At 41.6% G+C, this 24263-nt stretch overlaps 1 protein-coding gene across 1 annotated transcript in view; it reads left to right on the top strand.

Moving 5' to 3' along the window:
* The first annotated feature begins 21206 nt into the window (after window positions 1-21206).
* The window catches only part of LOC139920147 (cadherin-6-like), a 40603-nt gene continuing 37546 nt past the window's right edge, over window positions 21207-24263 (top strand). Inside the window, exon 1 of the mRNA XM_071910080.2 lies at window positions 21207-21434. Within this exon, the coding sequence (XP_071766181.1) occupies window positions 21207-21434 (228 nt within the window). The remainder of the gene's footprint in view (window positions 21435-24263) is intronic.

The following is a 24263-nucleotide window of genomic DNA, read 5'->3' as shown; positions in this document are numbered from 1 at the left end:
ATGACCCGTTTAGAGCATACAAATCACTACAGCATTTTTCAAAGAGTGGGTTGCGAGCTAAAAACAGGCTGTTGGTAACTATGTATATTTAACTATTAATATGACTTAAGACTTGTAAATTCGGGATACATCCAATCCACTAAGCAGCATTTTATTTTTAAAAAAATGTAATATTAGAAAAAATTAGAATTGCTTTGCCTGTTGTCCCTACAGTCTTCCACTAAAATAAACCATGGTGGATAGCAGCAAGCAGTGTGAAAAAAGTTGAAATTAAATTTAAATAAGAGTTGCTTGGTGGATTACATATACAGTATAGCCTATATACACTGCCCGTCAAAAGTTTGGGGACACCACATTTTTCTTTATTTCACTATTTTCACAGACATCAAAACTATGAAATAACACAAATGGAATTATGCAGTGACTAAAAAAGTGTTAAACAAATTAAAACTGTCTTATATTTTAGATTCTTTAAAGTAGCCACCCTTTGCCTTGATGGAAAGGCAAAGGCTTTGGAAAGAGATTCATACATAGGCATCGACTTCACTATCTCTATTTGTCTAAGAAACTAATTTCAAGCATTTAAGCATAAGCCTTTAGATCAAAATGGCTTTAAGAAAATGAAAAACATAGTCAGGTGTGTCCAAACTTTTGACAGGCAGTGTATAGCTATATGCCGAATTTACCAGAAGACCCTACCGATTCATAAAAGGTCTTCAGTCATGCTCTACCAGCTATGTACCTTTGCCAGTAAGCAAGACTACATTAAATTACCAGATTTTTGAATGCAGTTTTGCGTGACGTTCCTCTCCATACACTTATCAGGGAGAGATTTCCTAATGAAAACTAAGGGGAAAAAATTGGTCCTCAGATCCTCAAGTTTGTGGCTCACTGATTTATACGGGAGCTGTTAAATGTGCATAACCAATCAAACAGAAATAAACAAAGAAAAATAGCCTCCTTTAAGATTATAAATGCATATTGAATTAGCCATAGGGGAGTGTATTCCTCGCTACGTCTGTTTCTTGCTCTGTCGTCAGCTTGTTAAGAACAGAAACCTCCAGTCGCAAATATTAATGAGCCGTGTGTTTTTTATTCTGCAGTAGTAGATTGTGCTCTGATTACCTGTTCTCCATCACATTGGCAACTACCCAGAAAAGCCTTTCTTTTGTCTTCACTTCAACTCTGCATTAAATTCAGTGGCATAATATATGTACATACTGCCATATCTACTTTCATTGATTATTGGTGGATGATAATAATATAACTAAATTATTATTTACAGTATTACATCATTGTAAAAAGGGATGTATTGGAGGATAAACCCACTTAAACTCAGTTTAGCCATCATTTTATACACAGGATAGAGGTTACCACCTAGTTAGGCTGACATAAATCTTTATGAGGGAAAGTATTTATCATAGTAAATGGTATCAAATTGATGTAAGTTTTATGGAGATAAGTTATTTTTATTGGAAAAAAGGCACAAATTACTGATTATCTTTAAGTGTAATTGATTTAGGCTAAATTCATATTGTTGGTTGTTGGAGGTCATAGTTTGTAATTTGAAATACTATATATCAAATACACTTGTTTATAAGTCTGAAGAATATGTGCAGCACAATCCAGCGATATATCATTCTGACTTCCAGTCATTTCTTTAGCCGCTTTCATCCCCCTCTCCAAGCACATAGGGTCATTTCATTCCAGAGGAACCTGGAATCTATTAAAATAAATTTAGACTTCAGCTCAGCAGACCTGTTGTGAGCTATTAGCACAGTTCCAGTCATAAGATGTTACCGTCATGAGCTGTTACACATTGTTAGTGAAGACATTAGCTCCTGGTTCCAGTCATATTACACGGTCTTGAAATCGCCATCGACATGAAAAGCCACTTTCACCATCTCTCCTGTCATGAAACACTCACGTCGCTCACTTCACTTCCTTCACACTGTCCCGCACAGTCAGAGCGGATCGTTCATGGGAACATAGTCTCTAATTCCATCCATGTGAGCGGTGAAGGGCTACACCGACTTTTTGGGAGTTGGTCACCTTTTTTGGTGCCAATCCTGTTGTCAGATATTGGGTAAGGTGACCCACGAGTGTTAAAACCACTCAATACCAACATGATGTCATCTCACAGAGCAGCCACTTGCTCACATTCAATTCTAGAAGCAGCTCTGGATGCAAATGAAGGCCTGAAACGGCTCTGTATGCTAATTTACTTTGGTTTCTGACAACAATAAGCCATTGTGCTCTGTATGTGTGTGTGTGTGTGTCTGTGTGTGTGTGTGTGTGTGTGTGTGTGTAGAAGGTGATAACACTGATTTGGTCCAGGTGCATCCCAACCACATTAAGTGGATTAAGTGACATAAAAGTGTGATCATGATTGATGTGTGTGTGTGTATGTGTGAAAGAGAGAGAGAGAGAGAGTATTTGGTTGCTTTTTAGTCATTATTTATCCAAGGAAAGTCGGTTGAGCTTCATGCTTCACGTTCATACAGTTACACATTCACACTGGGAACAGTCTTCTACTGTTGACACTGAGGAGCTCCACTGGAGCAGTTGGGGTTTCAGTGTCTTGCTCAAGGGCATGAAAGTAGTTGAGGGAGGAGAGAGTGTTACTCATTCACTTTCCCCACCCACATTTTCCCAATCAGCCTGGGGATTTGAACCAGCAACCATCCAGTCACAAACCTGCTTCTCTAACCTGTAGACTACTAGTCGCCCCAAGTGTGGAGAATTGCATGGAGAGAATGAAGGAGTACTTTTAACACACCGTGTCTGTGTGAGTGATATTACATACCATCTCTGCCAACATTTAGTCATCACCTCCTGTCCATAACTTCTGTCATGGCAGTAGCACACACCAAATTGGTGTGCATGTGAAGAGCAGTGGCTTTTAAGGCGATGCAGAAAGCATTCCCATCAAATGAACAGGTTCCCTCTGACAGGCGCTCAGCTGCATCTGTCTGGAACAGAGCTGCTAAATTGTTGTTTGAAGACAACTTCAGCCTTCCTCTCTGTCGGCTTGACAGCTCCACCAATTACAGCTCTCCGGACCCAGTGTGTTGTGTTTGCAAATGCAGTAGATCCCTGTTCATCAAAGCCGGGTCGGAAGGAATGAAAAGATGTGGCAACATGCATGTTGAAATGCTCCGGACTGGTTTACTGGTTTTTAGGCTGTGATCAGATAGAAGGCATTTTTCCCTGCTCAAACGGAAAATGCAGCTGTGAGCGTCGCTGGTAACAGAGAGCAAGAGCTCAAAGGGCGCGAGGAGCATAGACAACAACTTGCAAGCTATCTAATTAGCATTAGCTAGCTAGCCTGAAGTAACAGAGAGGATGACATTGTTGAAAATAGTGGACAAGAGAAAGTTAGTGATTGCTCTGCTTGCTCTTGAAGAAGAGGATGAGGAGTCAGTTCTGAAATGGAGGATGTGGGTACATGACATCCTCTCCTAGAGTTTTATCATCTCATTGAAGATGCGATAGTTCCTGTTTCAAGGGCTGTTTTCACATTGACACCCCAAAACGCACTGTATCTAAAATGCCAGGCACAAAGGAGGAGACACTTGTTTGCCGCCACCAAACCATTGAAAATACGTGAAAAAAGGCATAGGCACCTTCAAAAATCTATCCGATGTGATCGTGGCCTAAAGGTCCAATCTGTAATTGTAGTATGGTGCTCATTGTTGAAGCAATTGCTGTGTTTGTATGCCATTGGCTATGGCTATTGGCCATCCTCTGGTTAAGCTCTATGTTTATATGGAAAAAGGAAGAAAGAAAGAGGGAAAGACAATAGTCATGAACTGGATTCAAATCCAAAAAGTACAGATCAGACAAAGGTAAAAAACAGGAAGCTACGAGGCGGGAGATCTTTACAGGATGCCAGTGATCATTTCCTACCCTTCCTGACCTTTTCTTGTGAATCGGTGAAAGTGAAGTGAAGTGAAAGGACAGGACTGATATTCAAAATATAAAAATCTATAGAATAGGATAGAAAGACAGAGCATCTCAGAATTGGTAGCCTCTTCACCCACAGTTATTTACCTACATCTTGTTTCACAGGCTGTAAAAAGCACATAGACAAACACACAGACACAGAGCTATCTTTCTGCATGCGGCTGTGTTATTTGCTTGGTGTGAAGTGGTCCTCCTCATCAGGCTTTGTCTGCTTTAATTGGAGGTGAAAGGAGAAAGAGGAGCAGCCGAAACGAGGCCTTGATGTTGCTTAAAACTAGTTTGAAAGAGAATTTTTAATAGGCTACCTCACATACAAACCCCTGCCGCTGTTGTTAATATTTTTTCCTACAGTTGTCTTAAGGGGTTGTGGGGAAGAATTGGATGGTATTAGAGCACAAAGAGGTTAAATTGTTCAATTTTGTTCGCTTTTTGATGGTGGTTCACTTTCATTGTATTGGATCAGACAGGACAAGCTATTTTGATCAAACAATCTAATGAAAGGGAGTTTCAAACAGAGTTACACCGGTTTTATTACAACGCTGAAGACGGTTTGTTTCCATTTTTTTTTTTACATATTTTCTGCCTCAGTTGTTACTCCACAGTGCATTCTGCTTGGTGTCTCTTTGAACAGAAAATACTACATATTTTGCCTGCAATTTTGTCCCATAAGCCCTATTCACACAGGACTAATATTACCTGGGGACGTCCAGTGATTTGGAATAACTGAGGAGATCATCTGTGACTTTAATCCCCTATGAATCTGCCACGTCTGTAATTTGTAAATTAAAAATTGCGGCGCAAATTCCCTCTCGTGTTTTGGTGAAGACAGAGGTCCCCTGATAATACTAATCCTGTGCGAATCAAACTCTCTGTAATTGCAGCTGTGTTTTGTTTTTTTGTCTTTATGGGAATTAGTTTGGGAACCTTAACTTGGCCACCAAGAACAGGCTTGGTAGCTTTTGTCAGAGTGACAATAGTACACAGTACAGTGCATCACGCTCAGTCCACTTTCATAGTACTTGTCCAGTGCGAATAGGGCTTTAATCCCCAAGCACAAGCGAAAACAACGCAGTGTCTTCACTTTACTTGGCATTCTCTTGTATAGAAAGTAGGGATGGGAATCGAGAACCGGTTCCAGTTGAGAACCGGTTCCAAATTGTCTGATCCATCGGAATCGTATGCCTCCGAGTTTATCAATTCCTCTTATCGATGCCGGCATGTTTTTCTGACAGTTGCGCATGCGCATTGCAAAAACTCATGCGTCATGACGTCAAACTCTGCATCTACGCTGCTGGAAACTTGCAACAAGGAGTCATGGCCGAGAGGAAGAAACGGTCCAAAGCGTGGCTTCATTTCACGAAGAAAGATGACAACAGTGCTACTTGTAACGTCTGTAAAATTATAATTTCTGTGTTCACACATAGCGTTTTTTGATGTGGAAAAAGCGCTGCCTGGAGCGCTTTTTGTGAGGAGAAATAAGAAGCGGATCACGGCAACCTCACCTGACGTTAGCTGAGCAGCTGCTAGCTCACTAACCAGCTGGTTCACTTCTAGCAGACAAAACAGTGTTGTGCAACAAGCAAAGGCTTACCAGATATTTCCAATACATGTCCAGTATAATCCATACTGCCTTTATGATCGCTGTTGCAGTAACGGAAATTCATTTATTACAACGTCCCATTTCTCCACCGGCACTTTCACTTTCTCCATATTTGTTGTTGCTATGGGAAACGGCCGGCGTCTCTGTCATCGCGATTGGTCAGCTGGGAAAAAGCGGTTCACGTCACCCGGTGCTTTTCTGAAAAGTTGAACATTTCTCAACTTTTGAAAGCGCTCCGCTCTGACGAAAAAAATGCTGGCTGCAGCGCTGTTTGGGAGCGGCTGCCTTTTGTGCGCCTTGCGGCCGCTTCCCATTGCTTTAAATGAGAAAAGGGCGCTGGCAGTTGGGGAAAAAACGCTATATGTGAACGCAGCCTTAAGGGTGGAAACACCAGCAATATGTTGAAACATCTTAGGGTAACCATCTAAAGATCTTATTTGTTTTCCAAGTTATATAATTTTAAGAAAAGGAGCATTGTAATTTATTTTAACATGTTCAAATGTTATTAGGCAGACATTCTACACTGTGTTCAGACTCGAGATAATAAAACAGCTGCGTTGACGCTGAAAACCTGTGTAGGCCTACTTTTTTTCCACACAGAAAATTGATCGGGAATCGATAAGGGAATCGATAAAGAACCGGACCGATAAGCAGAATCGATAATGGCATTGGTATCAATAAAATCTTATCAATTCCCATCCCTAATAGAAAGTATACTTAGCCTGTTGTTTCTGCTTTTCTGCTGTAACTTCTAGTCCCACTATCTAGGCTGCATGTTGCTCAACCATTGATCTTCTACTGAATTTACTGGCTTGGTATTTGACTGTTTCTTTAAAGTTGTTATTTTTCTCAACTGGGACCTGGTTTCTTAAACCTCAAGTCAGAGCCACAAGCGGCCGCAGATCTATTCTGCATTGTGTGAATGACAAGAACAGCAATGGGTTTTCATTCTCTGGGGTCTCCACACGAGAGACAGCATTTCTCATTTGGATCAGTTGGGAGAAGGTTGAAGGAGGTTAATGGTTGTGGGTCCTATAACCAGTAACTTTATCACTTCATGTTCGCTATCTGGAGATGTTGCTCCATCCTCTGTTGCAATCTATTTTAAACTCTTTGGTCCAGTGTCTGGTGGGACCTACATGACAAGAGCAGCAATTTGTTTTAATGATCCTGGAGTGTATATCTGGGGATCTAGTGGCGGCAAGCCTAGCTAAGCTCATACCTAACTTTTTATGTGTGAAATAGTGTATCCACCATCTTAAGCTGATATTTATGACATCAATTTAGACAATTTAGACATTATATAAGCAGTACTTTTCAAGGCAACGGAACAGAAACAAATTTTCTGAAAATACAATTTTTGTTGTTTCTATCACTAGTTCATTACTCGTTTCAGGGCAACGCTGAATTTGTCATCCCCATCGGAATGAAAAGGTTTGTTGGTTGTCCAGGATGTTAGTAGCGCACATGCAGATAAGAGATTAGCTTGCGAACAGAGATAGAGACCAACACTTCCTCCATCTTTATCAGCACCTCCTGACCCTGAAAGGTCACCGAGCGCTCAACCCCACAGCTCAACACATAGGAGAGAAACCCTAAACAACTAGTCAACACTCTTCAAGGCAGTCTTTACCTTGCAAGTGTGAACTGGTCACTTTTGGGGCGTGACGTAGTCATGAGTGGCCAGGAAGCTGGAGATGGCCAGACATAAATGCTTGATCACGGTTGATTTTTCTTGCCAGGCTCTTAAACTGCCTCCAAACTGGACTCATCACTAGATAAACATTAAATGAGACTTTATTGATCCCCGTGGGGAAAAGAGTGTATCTCCATATTCGGAGTGAACTGAGTTGAATAGCCTGGGTTGAGACGGCTGCTTGTTGCTGCTAAAGTGGGAGAATTGAATTGGTTGGTTGTACCGGATACAGGATGTTCCACTGAACTGGAGGCTTTCCATAAACTGAGCGGTTTAAAGTGTCCTCTCTGTTTGTTTCTTACCTTCACTACATCATTTTCTCTCTCTCTCTTCCACACAAACACGCATGCATGTAAACACACAGTAGCGACAAGGCGAGATGTTTGCTCATTTGCATAGTAATGGGTTGCTACATTCCAAAAGCTGGTGACAAAAGCACTGTCCCAGTGTGTGTGTGTATGTGTGTGTTTGTTCTTGCTGGTTCTTTATTCTCTAGCGAAGTCATAAAACTGGAGTTCTCACACTAAAACCTCCTTCTGAATGGAAGAACTGTATACAGAGCTCTACTATAGACCCTCATAAAAAGAATCAGAGACACAACGAGCAGACACAATCCTAGAAGACATGCATTTACACCGGGACACAAAATGTTTTTTTGGCTGCCTTAACAGGTAGAAGTCAATATTCCCTGTGGTTTCTTAAAAAACATCAGATCTTTGGTGCCTGTGCAAATGGGAGCATGGCATGATGAAACTTTAAGATCAACTTTAAGGGGAATTGGGTCATCGCAGCAGCGAATACTAATAGGATACAGTAAAGAAGAATTGGATATAAAAAAGAATACAGCAAATGAGGGTAAACATTATATAAACACAACCAAGTTTTTTTTATATATTGTCAGAATCTGCTTTGTTCGCGTTTGTTTATGTGCTAGAAGCGTGATTTTGAGATTGTGAGATTTTGAGAAGACATTTAGTTTAGTGACGTCACCGAACAGGATTTCTGGGTAATGAAGTCCTTCAAATTCAAACAGCGCTTGCTGCCTTCTGGGGCCGCCAACATGTGAAAAAGGCATAGTGCGGCTTTAATATCAGGAATGCGGTCGTGATGTTTTGTTCATGATGTGTCTGGTTTCTCATCTTCTTCAGTCTTGCCCACAACACCCCCCACCCCACCCCCCTCCATTCTGCTTACATAATAGTGTAAATCCTGAAGTCCCATCTGGTACCAACAGCATTGTCCATTACTAATTGTTGTTGATGCACATGGCAACACCCGTCAGAGCTCACATTAACACACACAAACACACGCACTCTTGTCTTACTATACTTGTGGGGTCCTTCCACTGACTACATTCTCCTAACTCTAACCCAGCCTTAACCCTTGCCTATACCTAATCGTAATTCTAATCTTAGCCCTGAACCCAAGAAGACACACACACAAACACACAAACACATCTCAATATTTATTATTTCCCCTTTGTTAAGATTAAAGCAGCTCATGGGTTGCATGGGCATCAAGCTGGGGGGGGGGGGGGGGGGGGGGGCGACTTTGTAATTGCTGGGAATGAGTCACCCAGTGTGTGTGTGTGTGTGTGTGCTAGAGGTCAAGCATAGGGGGCAGGGATTACACGACCCACGTTGTACAGCTCTGGTCGTGTGCTTTGTCAATCCATATGAACCGTTGCACACCACTAAAAGCCTGGTTGTAAATGCCCCAGTATAATGTAGGGAGCTCAAAGCTTTGTATAAAATGTTTATTGCTCTGTCTACTTGTCCCAGTCAGCTCAAAGCCCTGGATGCCATTTACTTTGCACACAGTAAAGCTAAGACCTTAATATCCATTTGCTCTATATTGTTCAAACTCTACTATTCTACAATATATATGTAGGTCATTTTTGTGGACACACGCTGTTGAGAGCTTTGGCATACAGCCCCGCCCCCAGCCCATTGCCGCATCTATCCTAAGGCCCATTACATGGTCTGTACCAGTGGTGACCAATCAAATTGCAGGTTGTCCTTCCAACCAAACACATCAGCTTGAATTCACTGATTAGCACCCCTTCAACCAGAGAGGGTACAACTAAACAGGGAAATCACCTGGTTTGAAGTAAAACCTGCAGACTCTTGGTCCTCCATGGCATGATTGGTCACCACTGGTCTGGGCAACGAAAGGGTTATTTTTTGTGTTATTGTATCGCAAAATGTGTAGTCCAAATTCCAAAAAATCAAACAAAGATGTTGTGGCTTCTGGTGTAAACACATCCCAGCAACCATCATAGTCTAGCTCGGTGATTCCCAACCTTTTTCATATCGAGGACGCTTAATTTAGTCCACATTAGGGCCAAGGACCCCATTTGATGAGATTTTGTCTCTTGGACCCAAATCTGAGAATATTTTTATTGTTAGATATAGTTTTGTCCAGAATTCCATGACTATCTGTATTGTAGGTAGAGAGATAACAGTGAAACTACGATCAAAATAGTAGCCTAATTCTTCTACATTCTCAAATTGTGTTAACTTCTTGTAAATTAAATAATGCTGAAGTTTAACAATTCATCAATTTGCTGGGGACCCCCTGGAACTCCCTCAAGGGCCCCTGGTGGTCCCCGGACCCCACGTTGAGAACTTCTAGCTGTCCAGTGCCTGTCGTTTGATCCCAGTGTTGCGCGACCAGAGAAACTCAGCTGAGCTTTTCGTAGTCATCGGCTGTGAACAGCTAATCAGATTTCTGTGCTTTCTCGTTTTCCTACCAATGTGATTTTGAGCAAAAGAGAATAGTATTCCTGGATTCTCAACTTATTTAAAAGGACGCATGTATCATCATCTTTTCAACTTTTTCTTTTAGTGGCAATATACTTTCCTCTAGGAAATACCCAACTTTTTGAATGTGGCTTTGCTTGCCCCCTTGTGGATAAGCAGTTTATGAACCTCAGACAGGCTCCAGGAAGCTGGTCGATGTGCTGGTGTTACTGTATGTAAGCAGAGAGCTTGGTATGTTGTCAATCAACTGCATGCGTGCCTTGAATTAACTGTGCACCAGGCCTAACAGTTCCTCTTGGTGGTGGAACTTGCCAACTGTGAATCACAGCCAAGGTGTTCAAATGGCAAAAAAGGCATAAGTATTATAAGATTTTCCAAACAGTTCCTCCTGGGTAGTAGGAACAGTGATATAGAAGTGCAGCAGGAATTGCAAAAAGTGCAACAACAATGTGAAAAGGGACTTCTACACCTGCCATACTGGAACAGATATATGAATACATTTCATACCTGTGTGGATACTTGTTTTCATATTTTCTTGGATATGTTTTTGGTATTTATATGTGACTGTGTAACTGTATATGTGTGAATGTGCGTCACTTTGTTAAGAGCTTGTGGTTTTTGTATGGGCTGGATTGCTTTTGAGTGTTGACACCACACTCTTCATAGGTCATTATTGTGGCATTCTCATCTGAGGCACTTAACTATAATTGTTGTATACATTTACAATCGGTCCACAGCACATAGCACAGCACTTGTCTGCTTGTAAACTAGTTTGAGAAAAATGGCTTTGTTTGTAAGGTGTGAAAGCATTAAAATGGATGGGTAATTTGCCCATGCTGTAGGTGTAAGGGCTTTAAAAATGATCGCTTTACTTTTTGAAAAGCACTGTGTCTAGGCTTTATAACGGAGCACTCAGCCAAAGTAAATGATGGTACCTGAAAAGAATGAGTCCATTCTTTTGTATTTTTTTATTTATGATGTTAGGCAATAGAATAGAATAGAATATCCAGCAGATACAAAATATGATGACTATTTTCCTACTGTTGTTTTGCACAATCCATATCTCAGTTGTCTCAGAGATTTAGATCTCTCTTGAACTTGTCTCCTCCCCTTCAGCTACCTCTGCTCCGCACTAATGAAGGGGATTTAACAGGTAAAATCAGTAATGGCGGGCTTTCACCTCATGAGCTTCGGCCCGGATTTAAGCACGGTTTCACCATCTTGACTGGATTTCAGGATCAGCCTCAGTCTCTTGCCTCCTGATCCAGCTGCAGACTGCGCCGCTGACAGCATTTCAAAGTCGTTCGATTTCAAGACCGGAATCTAGGATGAACTCCCGCGGTGCGAGGAGGACAACGACCCAAATCTCTTGACAGACTGGCAATGGCTAATGAGAGTTGAGCTTAAGACAGAAAAAAAAAAATCTAACAGGAACTGAGTGAGTTGTCATCTGTCCATGGTGCTTGGTGTTATTCTATGAAATGAATTTACACAGAGAGATTTTGAGTAGGTCAAGGTTGTGCAGAGATGTGGTGTGCATGCTTAGTGCAAATATAAAGGTTTGCTGTTGTTGGGATAGCAGAAAGGTAAATGGTGTGTGTTAAACAATGGTGTAATGTAAATATTAAATGAAAAATCCTACCTAAAAAAACCCCAGCTATTAGTGATGTATCTTGCATTTCTGGGTCCATTTTGTTGTTTGGTGGTGTATTTTTCTTATTCCTGTGGATAACTGGCCAAACATAGACAATGGGACGTCACATTGAAATATTTCCAGCTGCAATGGGCTTTGCTAGCAGAAAAAAAATCTGAATTTGAACAACTAATTTCTGCTGGTCCCACCGACCATACCAACACCAGACCTCAACTAGCGAATAGGGTGAATCTATGGCACCTCAATGAGGGAGGATTGATTGCTTTTCACTTCTTTATTAAAGCTGGTAAAACGGCTGGGTTTTTACATCAAAATCTCGTCTAGTGTAGTTGTATTGAGTTAAAGTCCGCAAGTGAAATTCCGGCATATGTGTAAGAGGAGTCAAGGTGCTGCAGGATGAAGTGTGGACCATGCCATCTGTAGATCTATCTGCCCCGGAGGCAAAGTGGAGAGGGTCAAGCTGGGCATTGGCAGAGGCTTTGAGAATGAGGGCTGTGATTCAGAGTTGAGTTAACGCTGCAGGGTATTCTGACCTCAGGCTGATCCGCGCTATTCACAGCCTCTCAGGCAGCTGCGGAACGCGGTGTTTCCCCAAAAAACAGCCGCATCCCGAGATGTTTCTGATTCAGACTCTCACTTACATAGTCTTTGATGTGCGATATGCGGAGGTGCAATAATACGGTCAGAAAAGTAGTATTTGCTTTGTAATAACAGGCATCAGTCTGTGTGCATGAATTTAGTGGATTCATAATGATTCAAATCTTATTTATGTTATTCTGATGATATCAACAACGACGAGCCTATCAAATGCCAAATGCCATCAAATGTTAATCCTCCATTTCAACACAGACTGAATTCCACTGTTATTTCTAAGTAAATATCAGAGTACATAATCAGATCACATCCAAAGGAGTGGTAGCCAGAATCATATCATCATAGAATAGAATAGAATAGAATGCATTTATAATGTGCTTACAGTGTGCTCATAATACCTTATGATGCTGCAGCAGAAGCTTGTTTCAGTACTACAGCTGCTACAACCACTGAAGGCCATTCTTTCTCAAATAGTGTTCAGTAGAATTGAATAGACATAAAACTCATGTTGATCCAATGGCTACCAGGCTATTCCCTGCATTTTCGGATAAATGAAAATTAGACATTTCTAAACAATTAGATAGCACGGTAGCAAGTCTGCAGTGAAAACAGGGACCTCTATGATCTGTGCTTACAGATGTATACAGCATTTTAAATATGAGGACACCATTGTTGCATGACAAGACAGGCAGAAAAATCTTATTATACCCCTCCATTTAAGTACACATGCATGTGAAAAATCAATATAATATCTACCGTTATTACTTTCAGGTCCAGTGTCCAGTCCACTATGTAATCAATGCATTTGGCTCACAAGCTATTTTTCAATACTCTCTTGAAACCAGCAATGTATTGGTAAATGTGAAGGATAGTGAACTATGACCTCCAGTCAGTGATTGTCATAAGGCAAAAAATCACCAGTGAAAACAAATATCGATTATGTTTTCAGAAAGCATGATTTTTTTTTTTACTCCTTAATACACCCTATCCTCATACAACCTACATCCATTTACAATACTACATACTATGCATTTACGTAAAATAAATATTTTTCAATTTAAAAAAGGTGGTTAAACTCTATTCTGCAAATCAGAAGGTGCTTAAACTGAGTGGATGTGGCTTTACTCTCCACTACATCCCTGCCGGAAAAGGAATACATTTGATTTCATTTGCACTTTGTTACGCTCTTCTGTACCAGAGTTGAGAAAGGAGCTTTTGCCTCTTATGCTTCTGAAATGAAGCTGTCAAAAATTGGCCATTCTGGCTTTTTGCATTCTAACTTTGTGAGTCCAAGGCCAAGTTAAGATAGCCAGAAAGTCATTTGGACAATGGCAAAGGCCCATTGAGTTCCTTCAAACCAACACAGAATCAGATCAGTCTCAATCGTTTTCATTTCACAAAATTTCATAAGACCAGGCTGTTCAAACTGATGTGTACCCAAGACAGCTGAGGGGCTTATACCCTCATAAGCCAGTTCTGTGCCCTACGTAGCTTATTATAACAGTAAAACTTAGAGAGGATTGATGTGTTGATTTTGTCTTCATTCTTCTTTGTTGTATTTTGAACCAGCAGAGCACTGGGAGATGATAATAAGAGTCTTGATCACAGCAGGAGTGTTGAGAGCAGAGTCAGGATGCTGTGTGCTGGCCTGTGGACTACACTCTGTCTAGACACTAGCTGCCCTTCAAAACAAAATCACTGCTCTCGCGTGTGTGTGTGTGTGCACGCATCTGTGTGTCGATATTATTGATGTTTAGTTAGTACCAAAGGGCAGATACCGGAAAGCCTGACTGGCTGGATGGTTGTTTGTGATTGGCTGATTGACCAACTGATTTACTGGACTTAATGCATGATGAATAGCTGACGTAATGGTTAACTGGCTGGCTGGCTGGCTGTTTGACTGACTGCCTCACTAACTGGCTGGTGTTTCCATGCCAGAGTAATGATTGAGTCTCCCTGTTGCCATCATTAAATCAGTTAACAGAATATTCCCCCTCCCTCTTTGACTGAGTAATAGTAGCTTACGTCTAATATAGGACTTAATGTAATGTAAGTTAACACACCCTCTGACAGCCATATTAGAGCAAGTATTTTAGAAGTTTCCTTCTCAACAGAACTGAATAGACATGGTTCATTTCTGTGCTGTTTTTGACTTGGAAACTTTGTTTCATCACTGATACATCTGATTGATTTTGTGTTTAGATAATGTCAGCTTGTTAGCTAGCCAAACATAGAATCTGGTCAGCTAACTATCACTGCCTTGTAAACAGATCTGATTTGCACACTAGCAAATGCATCTAGTAGAAGCTAGCGAGTAGAGACTAGAGCTAAAGACAAGACAGTTTACTTCTGCATCCCTCCCTCTCCTCTCGCGCCGTGCGCATGCAGGCAGGAGTGAGAGTGAGTTACTATGGTTACGGGGACGCTCTGTGTCTGTCGCTCTGAAACTTTCTCGCGATTCCCAATAATAGGTTTTCTTTAACCCCTGCTTATCACACTATTCTCTTTTACTACTAACATTACTGATTTGATCTATACCCACACAACAACAATCTTTTTCAAGTCTGTTTTTTTCTAGACTGGTTTACACATTATTTGAGGTAAATATTGGACTTTTAGACCCATAATGCAATTGTTTGGCTACAAAACATTATGCTGCATGAGCTGTTTGGAGTCATTTTATGGTTGTTTTTTTTTGCCCTTTTTGGAACTCTAAAGAAGCAGTTCCCGGCCATTTCTGTTGTTTTGGAGAAGGCTACCATGGAGCTGTGCTAGCTAACTCACTGTGTGTTATGTGGACATACTAACTTTATGGGTGTTTCGACTGGCATGAGAGTGAGTGTGAGCTCGCCTGGTTATTCTAACCCAGCTTTGACGTCAACCCAAAACCAGGTTACTGACTTGACTAAGAAGGGAATTCTCCCTGCATGTAAACAGTGCCTCTGACTGAATAGCTAACTAGATGTCTGACTGACTGACTGCATAAGTGGACTGCCTGCCTGCAGACACACTGACTAACCACCTGACTGGCTAGGTGACTGTCTGACTGACTGAGTGGCTAAATCGACGCCCTGTCTCAGTAAATTCCTAATGTCTGTTCGGTGTTAAAGAGAATGATTCATGAGGATGTCAGGTGCATCACAAAAAAGTTGCTGAAAAGTTCACTTTTTTAAAAACTTGTAGTAAAGTGTCTAAAGTCAAGGTGCAGCTTCTGGACCTCGTTTATGGTTTATTCATAATGAGACTTCACACTCCCAAGGACTGGGGACTGGACTATCTGACGGCTGTCTGTGTGTGTGTGTGTGTGTGTGTGTGCATGAGTGCATTTGAGTGTGTATGAGGGAGAGAAAGTGTGTGAGTGAAAACTAGTGTGAGTAAGAGAAAGATTTTGAGCATGTGCAAATGTGTTTGTGTGTGTTAGAGTGATTTAAAACAGAGTGCGTGCGTGTGTGTGTGTGTGTGTGTGTGTGTGTGTGTGTGTGTGTGGACACGGGTGGACAGGCGGTGTGGATGCTGTTGGCTGTCTTCAGATAGCGGCTGGTCTATTCTGATGGGGAGAGGTGACTGGGTTTGTACCTGTCATACACACACACACACACTCTCACACATGCAGACAGACAGACAGACAGGGACAGACGTACAACACAACACACACACACACAGACAGACACACAGCTACTCGGTGGCTGACATTCTCCTTTTTTCACCTCTAATTGGTCCTCTGGGAGTTGTCAGAGGTCTCAGTGGCCACACACGCATACACACACACACGCACAGCCCTGCACCAGGGAAAGTGGAAGATGGAGGTGATGGAGGAAAGGAGAGGAGCTGTGATGGTCACCTGAAGGTCATCAACATTTATCGCTGTCTGGAAAGGAAAAGGACGGGAGATTGGAGTGGAAATATCGCTTTCCTTTAGCCTGTGCTAATATTCTAAACTGGAAAATCCTGTGGTCTGTTTCAATAGCAGTCTCCATGCTGGGTTTTGGGCATAGCAACTTTTATACCTAGTTCTTAACCTTGGGCTAACAGTTGGCCCAGTGTTAGCTTAACCCCTTTTCACACACAGACATTTAACCCATGGCTAACTCTTAACCTAGGGCTAATGATTCACACAGAGTTCTTCTTAGATGTCCAAAGGTATGCGACCTGTGTTTACATGAATGACTCGCGACTCCACAGCCTACTAACTAGCAACAATGTTACCGCTATTGGGGCGTTATGCAAAAACTACTAAAAGACATCAGTTAGAGAGAGAGTCTAATTTACCTTTTCAACCAGTGGCAACCCTCCGAGATGCTGCTGTTTATGTCATTGATGACACTTTTTTATTACGGCAGGTCCCATCCAGTCTATCTTGGACAGATTTTCCATCCATAAACTTAAAAATAACTGCGACCAGTTAGACCTCTTTGACATGTTTTCTTTTCTTAATTTTTTCTTCTTACTTTTGCTTTTAACGTTTGAAGTTTGAAGTTATTTGAGTGGACAACACACAAGTGACGCAAAGTCTTCTAACCCTTTTCGCACGGCGAACAGATGACCCCGGTTTTCAGCGATTTTCTGGGGATAGCCCTGAAAAGTCGGGGATTACCCTGCTCTGGAGCAGGGCCAGCTAGCCCTGGGCTAAAGTCGGGGTTATCCTACTTTGGAATTTGCCTGTGTGAAACGTTTGTTAGCTCAGGGCTAAAAGACAAGTTAGCCCCGGGCTAAGTGCTGTGAGAAAAGCCCTTATTATGTTGGCCTACAGTATAGAGGGCATTCAGGTGATTTAACGCATCTTCTGGCAACCATATTGGAGTTCCTCAGCTCTTTTGGTTGGCCTTTCGAATTGTACAACTTAGCCGTTTCAACATAATTCAATAGGCATGGTTAATTTCTGTGCTGTTTTTGACTGGGAACTGATCATTTCATCACTGATCCATCTGATTGATCTTGTGTTTCTTAGACTTGAAATGGTTGTAAAACAGGAAAAACTGTTTTCTTCATAATGTGTCGGGATGTTATTTTACTTTAAGGACAGCTACTGAACCTGTGCAGAAGAATGAATCATGAAGAAAAATATCAGAAATTTCACAAAAAAAATCAATGTCAAGGTTTCCCTTTTCAACACTGTAGATGCAGGTATTTCTGCAGTTTGGTTCGGTTGGTTAAATTTCAGCTCACGAACAACTCAGAAAGGGAATTCCTGTTTGTTTTCAAATGTCAGATACAGAGAAAAGAGAAATGGCCACAGGAGAAATAACTCACTAAAGGCTCAGCCATTAGCAAGTCGCATTGAAAAGCAAAAAAGGATTGAATTGAAAGTTAATTATCACCAGACCTGTTAGCTGCAGAGATTTATTCTGCTGTGATCTCAGCGATGAAAAGCCCTCTTTGGGCTTGGAGTTGAGACACTACAACAACACTGTAAGAGCATTTTGGCGAGGACACACTCCAAAAAACACAAACGCATACGCGCTCACACACAAAGCTGTCTGACAACGGGTGTTTATCTCCAGGTGACTAGCCCCAGCCAGAGTCCATCATGGGATTTAACATGGTGTCAAAGCTGGCTACAGTGCCTCTGGCTGCTGGATAATGGGGCCTATGGCAGCCTACATGCATGCACACACACACACACAAACACACACATGCAAGCATAATTGGGGGGGGGGGGGGGGGGGGGGGGGGGGGGGCGCGGATGTGGGGGGAGGGTGTAATCCCTTTGAACCGGAAAATGTATTAAGAGCCCCAGCCTCTTTCACTGTGTGATTATGGAGCTGCGAGGCTCGTTAAAACATGAGTGATGGCGACCGGCCAGAATCAATCCGTCTCCTGTGTGTTCTTCACCTGATTCAATTAGAGCCATTTCATAAAGCACCCAGCTAATGGGACTAATGCAGTACATGGAGAGAGAGAGAGAGAGAGAGAGAGAGAGAGAGAGAACAAGAGATAGCGAGTTAGAGTCCAGGGGGGGGCGAGAGACAGAAAGAATGAGTGAAAAGGGAGAACGCTGCGCGATTAGTCAGTATTCAGGCTTTGATTTAAACAGCATAGCAACAGCTTACTTAATCAACATGAAGTAGCTGTACTGCTGTACAGCTGTACTAAATCAGCTGTTGTAGTGTTTGGTTGGAATATAAACCTGCAGACTCCATGGCACATGCTTGAAAACATCTGCCGTTTGTGATGGCTGCACCTAGTCCTGAAAATGTGAATTTATAGTGGTATGTCCTCCAAAGCATTGCTCATTTAAAATACCAGATCAATCCTCATTGAGTGTAATTTGTTAGTTAATTCGTTATTTTAGTCAGTCTATTTATGATTATGAGTCTATTTTTTCAGGTTCAGAGCTGCAAAGACAAAGCTAATCCTGCCTCTTTTCATTGGCCAGAGGTCTTTCTGAATCCAGATATTAAAAATATACAAACGTGACATATTCCGCTGGTGTGAACAAACTGCTGCCGCGTATACTTTGAACCCTAGAGCGCTTAACGGGCTGCATTTGTATGGAAAGTACTCCAGATGTAAAAAAAGAACATTATTTTGCTTGTTCCAGCAAGACATTGACAGAGCTCTGTGTGGGAAGATAAAAGCACATTTCCTTTCAGCGAAGTAATTGCTGTGTAAGTGTTCCTTCCAGATCCTTCAACGTGAATGTGTATGGATTTATTGATCTAGTGCAGTTTTTGAGTGCAAAAAGGCAGTTTTGGAGGTGCTTTTCAGATGCTGCAACCACTAAGTAAGTCAGTGGTCAATCTAATTTTGAGGTAAAGGTTTATTTGAATCAAGACAATTCTTCTCCCTCAGATGATGCAGGCAGAAGAGAGAGGGAGAGAGAGAGAGAGAGAGAGAGAGAGAGAGGCAATACTGATGCTCACTTTTTGTATGGGAGCTGAATACACAGCAACCTAGATCATTCCCTTCTTGCCTACACTGCAATACACACACACACACACACAGTTGTAAGGACATTCTGTAGATTTTAGCGCACAAAACATTAAGATGACATGCTAAACAGGTGAAAGCTCTCCTCCCTTATTTATTTACCATTCAAATCCACTTCAGTCATGGAGGAGAGATGGGGATGGAGAGGAGAAGCTTAAAGAAAGAGGTTTAAACCTTCAGTCATGAAGAGAAGTTGGAGATGAAGGAGGGAAGACACTTGAAGAAGGAAGTTCAGACCTTCAGTCATAAAGGAGAGATGGAGATGAAGGAGAGCAGAAGCTTAAAGAAGGAGGTTTAGACCTTCAGTCAAAGGAGAGATGGAGGAGAGGAGAAACTTAAAGATGGAGGTTTAGACCTTCAGGCAAGGAGAGATGGAGAAAGAGAGGACAATCTCACAGAAGGTGTAGACCTTGAGACAGTTAAAAGATATGGAGATGCTGCTCAGTATTACTTAGGTGAACCTAATGTTTTGTACACTCATTCATCATTACACATTCATTCAGTGAGAGTACATTCATTCATGAATTATTCATTCTATTCATCGTGCGCACACATACACACACCTTAATAAAAGGCCTTTTCAAGCAGCTTTTCAATAGTCATAGATAGTGAAGATTACACGCCACTTATCCTTAATGTTTTTTAACCTTGTCAGTTGGTTCTCGCTGGTTTCTGCCTTTGTTGTGTTAATGTGATATGATAGTCTTATTCTATTCTTATGCTTTTGTCAAATACCCTTCTCCATGTCCTACTAATGACTGTTTGGCGGATGTTCTGGGTGGTTGGGGTGTTGTGTACGTTTGTTTGTAGTCCTATTTTTAGTTTTAAATTTGCCAGGCAAAAATCTTTGCGTATGGGGAGAGAACTATGGTTAGAGGGAGGTTTCAACTTTGTCAGACAAAAAAATCATTCCACTTTGCACATTTCCACATTTGTGTATGTGTAAAGATCCTTGGGTTTTTGTGCAGTAGTTTTTTCGGGGTATGGCAGGTCTTCAGAAGACCCCTGTTAGAAGAGAGCCTGAATTCAGAGCCCTACATCTAAAATAGGATGCGGAGTGCCTGACTGAGTTGACGTTTCTGATGTGTTACCCTACAGCCTGGTTCATGCAATGTGTTGAGCTTGTTTGAGTCTTCTGAGAACTTTTGGATTGATATACTTTTGGACTGGTATACTTTAAAATAGAAATTATGAAACGTACATATTTCAAAATCTGAGGCCATTCACTGAAGGTTTGCACAGAGAAGCGCAGGCTATATCACTAAAATGGCCAAATCAGAATGCTATGCTATTCACTGTGAATGAGTGGAAAGTGTTCCTAATAGCGCTGGTCAAAAAGTAAAGCCTATCTGTGCCTGTGATTGCGCCCAATTCTCTAACACCAGCTCCCCTGAATTATTGTAGCGCAATCTTTTGAAAGGTGGGTTGAAGACTTTGCGTCAAGAGTTTGTCTGTTTAGAATGGCTGCTATCACTGCTGCAAGACGCAGCATCGTCACCAGCAAGTCAGACAAGCAACGGAGAGAGGGTTTTTCATCCGAGGATCTCAGATCAGATCAGAGAACGCTCCAATTATAAAGGGGCTTTAAGGCGCAAGGGTGCCAGCCTTGGTGGATTAGTCTTACAGCTGAAGCACGGTATTTGCCCTTGTAATTGGTGATGAAGGGGATATTTGCTTGTGCAGTGCTCTTTTAGAGGGCTTGTTTGTGCCACATCTCGATTTGCTTGAATTTCTTAGTGCATAAGATGAAAACTGCGCTTTTAGTTGAAGCAACTGAGCCAGCAACTGAACCAATGCACAAATTGCCCAATGCAACCTCACTGAATCTGAGCCTCAATGTTGCTATGTACTCATCTCTTTTCCTCCCACTTCTCTTACAGGTCCTTTCCCTAGCCAATCAGAACGTTAAGGACTATGACTGACAGACCCATCTTCCTATCCAAGGCGATCCAGCTGGGCAGATAGAGCATTTGCGGCCTGAACTTCTTGCACCTCCGACAAACAATGAGGACTATCTTACTGGGCCTGCTATGGGCCTGCCTGGGCCTGTCCCTGGACGCCATGTCTTTGAATGGACATAGGGTGGAGACAGTCGATGGAGAGAGTCCAGACGGAAACGAACCAGCGTTCAGAGGAGGGAAGCTGCTGAAGAGAGTGAGACGAGGCTGGATGTGGAACCAGTTCTTCCTGCAGGAGGAGTATACAGGCAGCGACTACCAGTACATCGGCAAGGTAAGAGCTTTCGCTGCTGCTTGGAAACCAACTCCAGTGTTTGGTGTTTTTCTTGTGTTCTTCTATTTCGCTTCAAATTGAAACTTCACCTAGTCGCATATAGCACCCATCACACTCAATCAAAGCCCATTGATTATTTTGAGTCTGAAAATAAGTGTTTTTCTTTCTTATTTCCTGAATTGTTGGTTTATCGATGTGAATTTTAAGTATTTTCGTCGTCACGATTATATTACCCACAACTCCTGTGCCTGCAAGCATAATAGATGACCACAGTGCCAAGCAAGATTATTAAAAAAAATTTGACTCATCTACAGTGTAATATAGATTTCATATAAAAACATAAATGATGCGAAAGAACAGACTGTCAACTTTTGATTATGGGTCTCTATATGTTAACCATATAAAAACAATAACACCACAGCAATAAGTATCTAACTTGAACTCGCAAGCACATGCACTGACCACATACTGTAGATACACTGCAAAACATGTATTTTAGGTGATTTCCGGCATGCCTCCGAGCACAAACTGTCACCGCGGCAAGTTCGACAACGGAAAACAATAACGAATCTAAAATTATTACAGCGTGATATTTCCACGTTTCCCACTGTAAAGCTCTCTGTTGATGTTTGTGCCCCAGCTACAGCAGTGCGCAGTGCAGATTTAGGTTAGTCATAGTTTCTGTTCGGATGCTGGTGATGGGGTGTCATTGTACCAGGCTGTACTCGGGCTGGATAAAAAAAGAGCGGCAGGAAGACGCAGAAAGACTGATAGACAGATGGCAAGATAGACGCACAGAGACAGGATCTGCAAAGTGAAGTGAATAAATCTGGAAGTTGGTTCTCAACTCGTGTCTGCATGCCTAGTAACTTGTGTACATATGTATGGCCTCCTGTAGAGCTGTTAATGTGAATATCATCCTGTATATATGCCATCTTCTTTCACATATTGTCTTTTCTCATATTCTCACATTCTTCTAATAGTTATATATTCCATATATATTGATTCCATATATTCCATATATATTGATTCATTCATACACTTTATATGTCTGGGTGTTGGAACTGTCATTTGAATGCTTACCGTCATTTGCTGTAATCTTATTTATATCCTATTCTTCGCTGTATTCTTTTACTATTTGCTGCTGCAAAAGGGATCATGCAAATTTCATCTAATCTATCTAATCTAATCTAAGAGGCAGACATAGGCCTACACAAAAAAGACTTAAAAATCTGTATGGATATGCCCAGTGATGGTGAACAGATAAAGACCTAATCACTGGACCCATGTAATATCACAGACACATCTTGTTACACAATGTTTGAATTGAAAGTATTTTTATGAAACATATCACAGGTCACACAATCAAAAATGTCAGTTGGTGGTTCCCATATACCAACTAAAAGCTGGGGTCCACCATATATAAATCTATCTCATGAGTAAGACAGACAAGTTATATATATCATATGATAGCATAGCTTTGGTGGCAGAATGGCAGTAGTCAGACACTGCTCAGCTCTTGTATAATTGTAATAATGTTAAAATCGATTGTGGGTTTGGAGATTATTGGCTGTGATGTTGTGGACTAAGTGTAGACCTGAGTGTACTTTCAGTGTCAATGTAGTGGAGGTGTAGTTTACATTAATATAGGTCTGATTAGGGCTGTGCAATTAATCGTAGATAACCGTATATCACAATTTTGTGTTTTTACAAATAATAATGATGTAATTTGGCGATATTGAAGCATTTTCAATTCCCTGGTGTGGTGTATCAAGTGCTTTCACTGCGCCTGACCCATAACAACCTTTGAATGTGCCACATGCACCATGTGACCAAAACGAAAGTTGGGATGGAGAAGCAGAAGAGAAACCTTACAGAGACCATCTGTTGAAACAACAGAGCGATGAGCAAAGTGGAAAAGAACGACCCAACGTTAGAAGAAGAAACTCCTGAAAACATTGTTTTAGTTATGAAGAGTGGATCATCACCTGTCATTTGGAGATATTGTCAAAGAGATGATGTCAAATTTTGCACAGATTCTGTGCAAGGTGTGCCTTAGGTTGTAGCTGCCGCTGTTTTCTGTTGTGATAAGGTGTATCATGGTTGCTTACTGTGTGCACAGATAGTAGTGAAGTGCTGGGATTTTACCTCTAACCAGCTGCACTGTTTAGTACCTTGGTGAAACTCACACACATATTAGTGAAGCCGGCACACAGTGTGATGTGATAGTAAGAAGCCTTGCTGTTTGATTGGTAGCCAGATGCCGGGAGGTATTGTGCTGCTCTGTATGAGGCCTGCTGTCAGACAGCAGAAAAACAAAGTAAGATTTGAAACAAACAAGAGTTTGCCATGACTGAGGCAAACACAGAGAGAGAAACAAGAGGGAGTCAGTAGAATTTCCTCCCTGCTGGGGTGTTTGAGGTGTCGGCTGCCTTCGCCGTAGGGGGTCTGCTGGGTGCTTCAGATATGGTTAGACAGCAATATGGTTTAGAGACAGCAATACGGTTTAGAGACAGAAATATGGTGTAGAGGCAGCAATAAGGTTTAGAGACAGTAATACGGTTCAGAGACAGCAATATGGTGTAGAGACAGTGATATGGTTAAGAGATGGCAATGTAGTTGGTCAACATGATCTCATAAAAAGTTGTGAAATGAGCATAAACTCTGTAACGAGATTTACGTGCTGTGGACATGAATTATGAGAAAATTACATTCCTCCACAACAAATTGAATTTTGTCGCTGGCATTTAAGGCAAACGCATACGCCCATCCCTGACCACAACACCCTTACGTTCCACTGTACTTCAATGTGACGCTACTTTCTGTTTA

This window comes from Centroberyx gerrardi, chromosome 13, assembly GCF_048128805.1.
Source record: "Centroberyx gerrardi isolate f3 chromosome 13, fCenGer3.hap1.cur.20231027, whole genome shotgun sequence".
Lineage (NCBI taxonomy): Eukaryota > Metazoa > Chordata > Actinopteri > Beryciformes > Berycidae > Centroberyx > Centroberyx gerrardi.
This window is presented reverse-complemented; position numbering and strand designations above follow the sequence as displayed.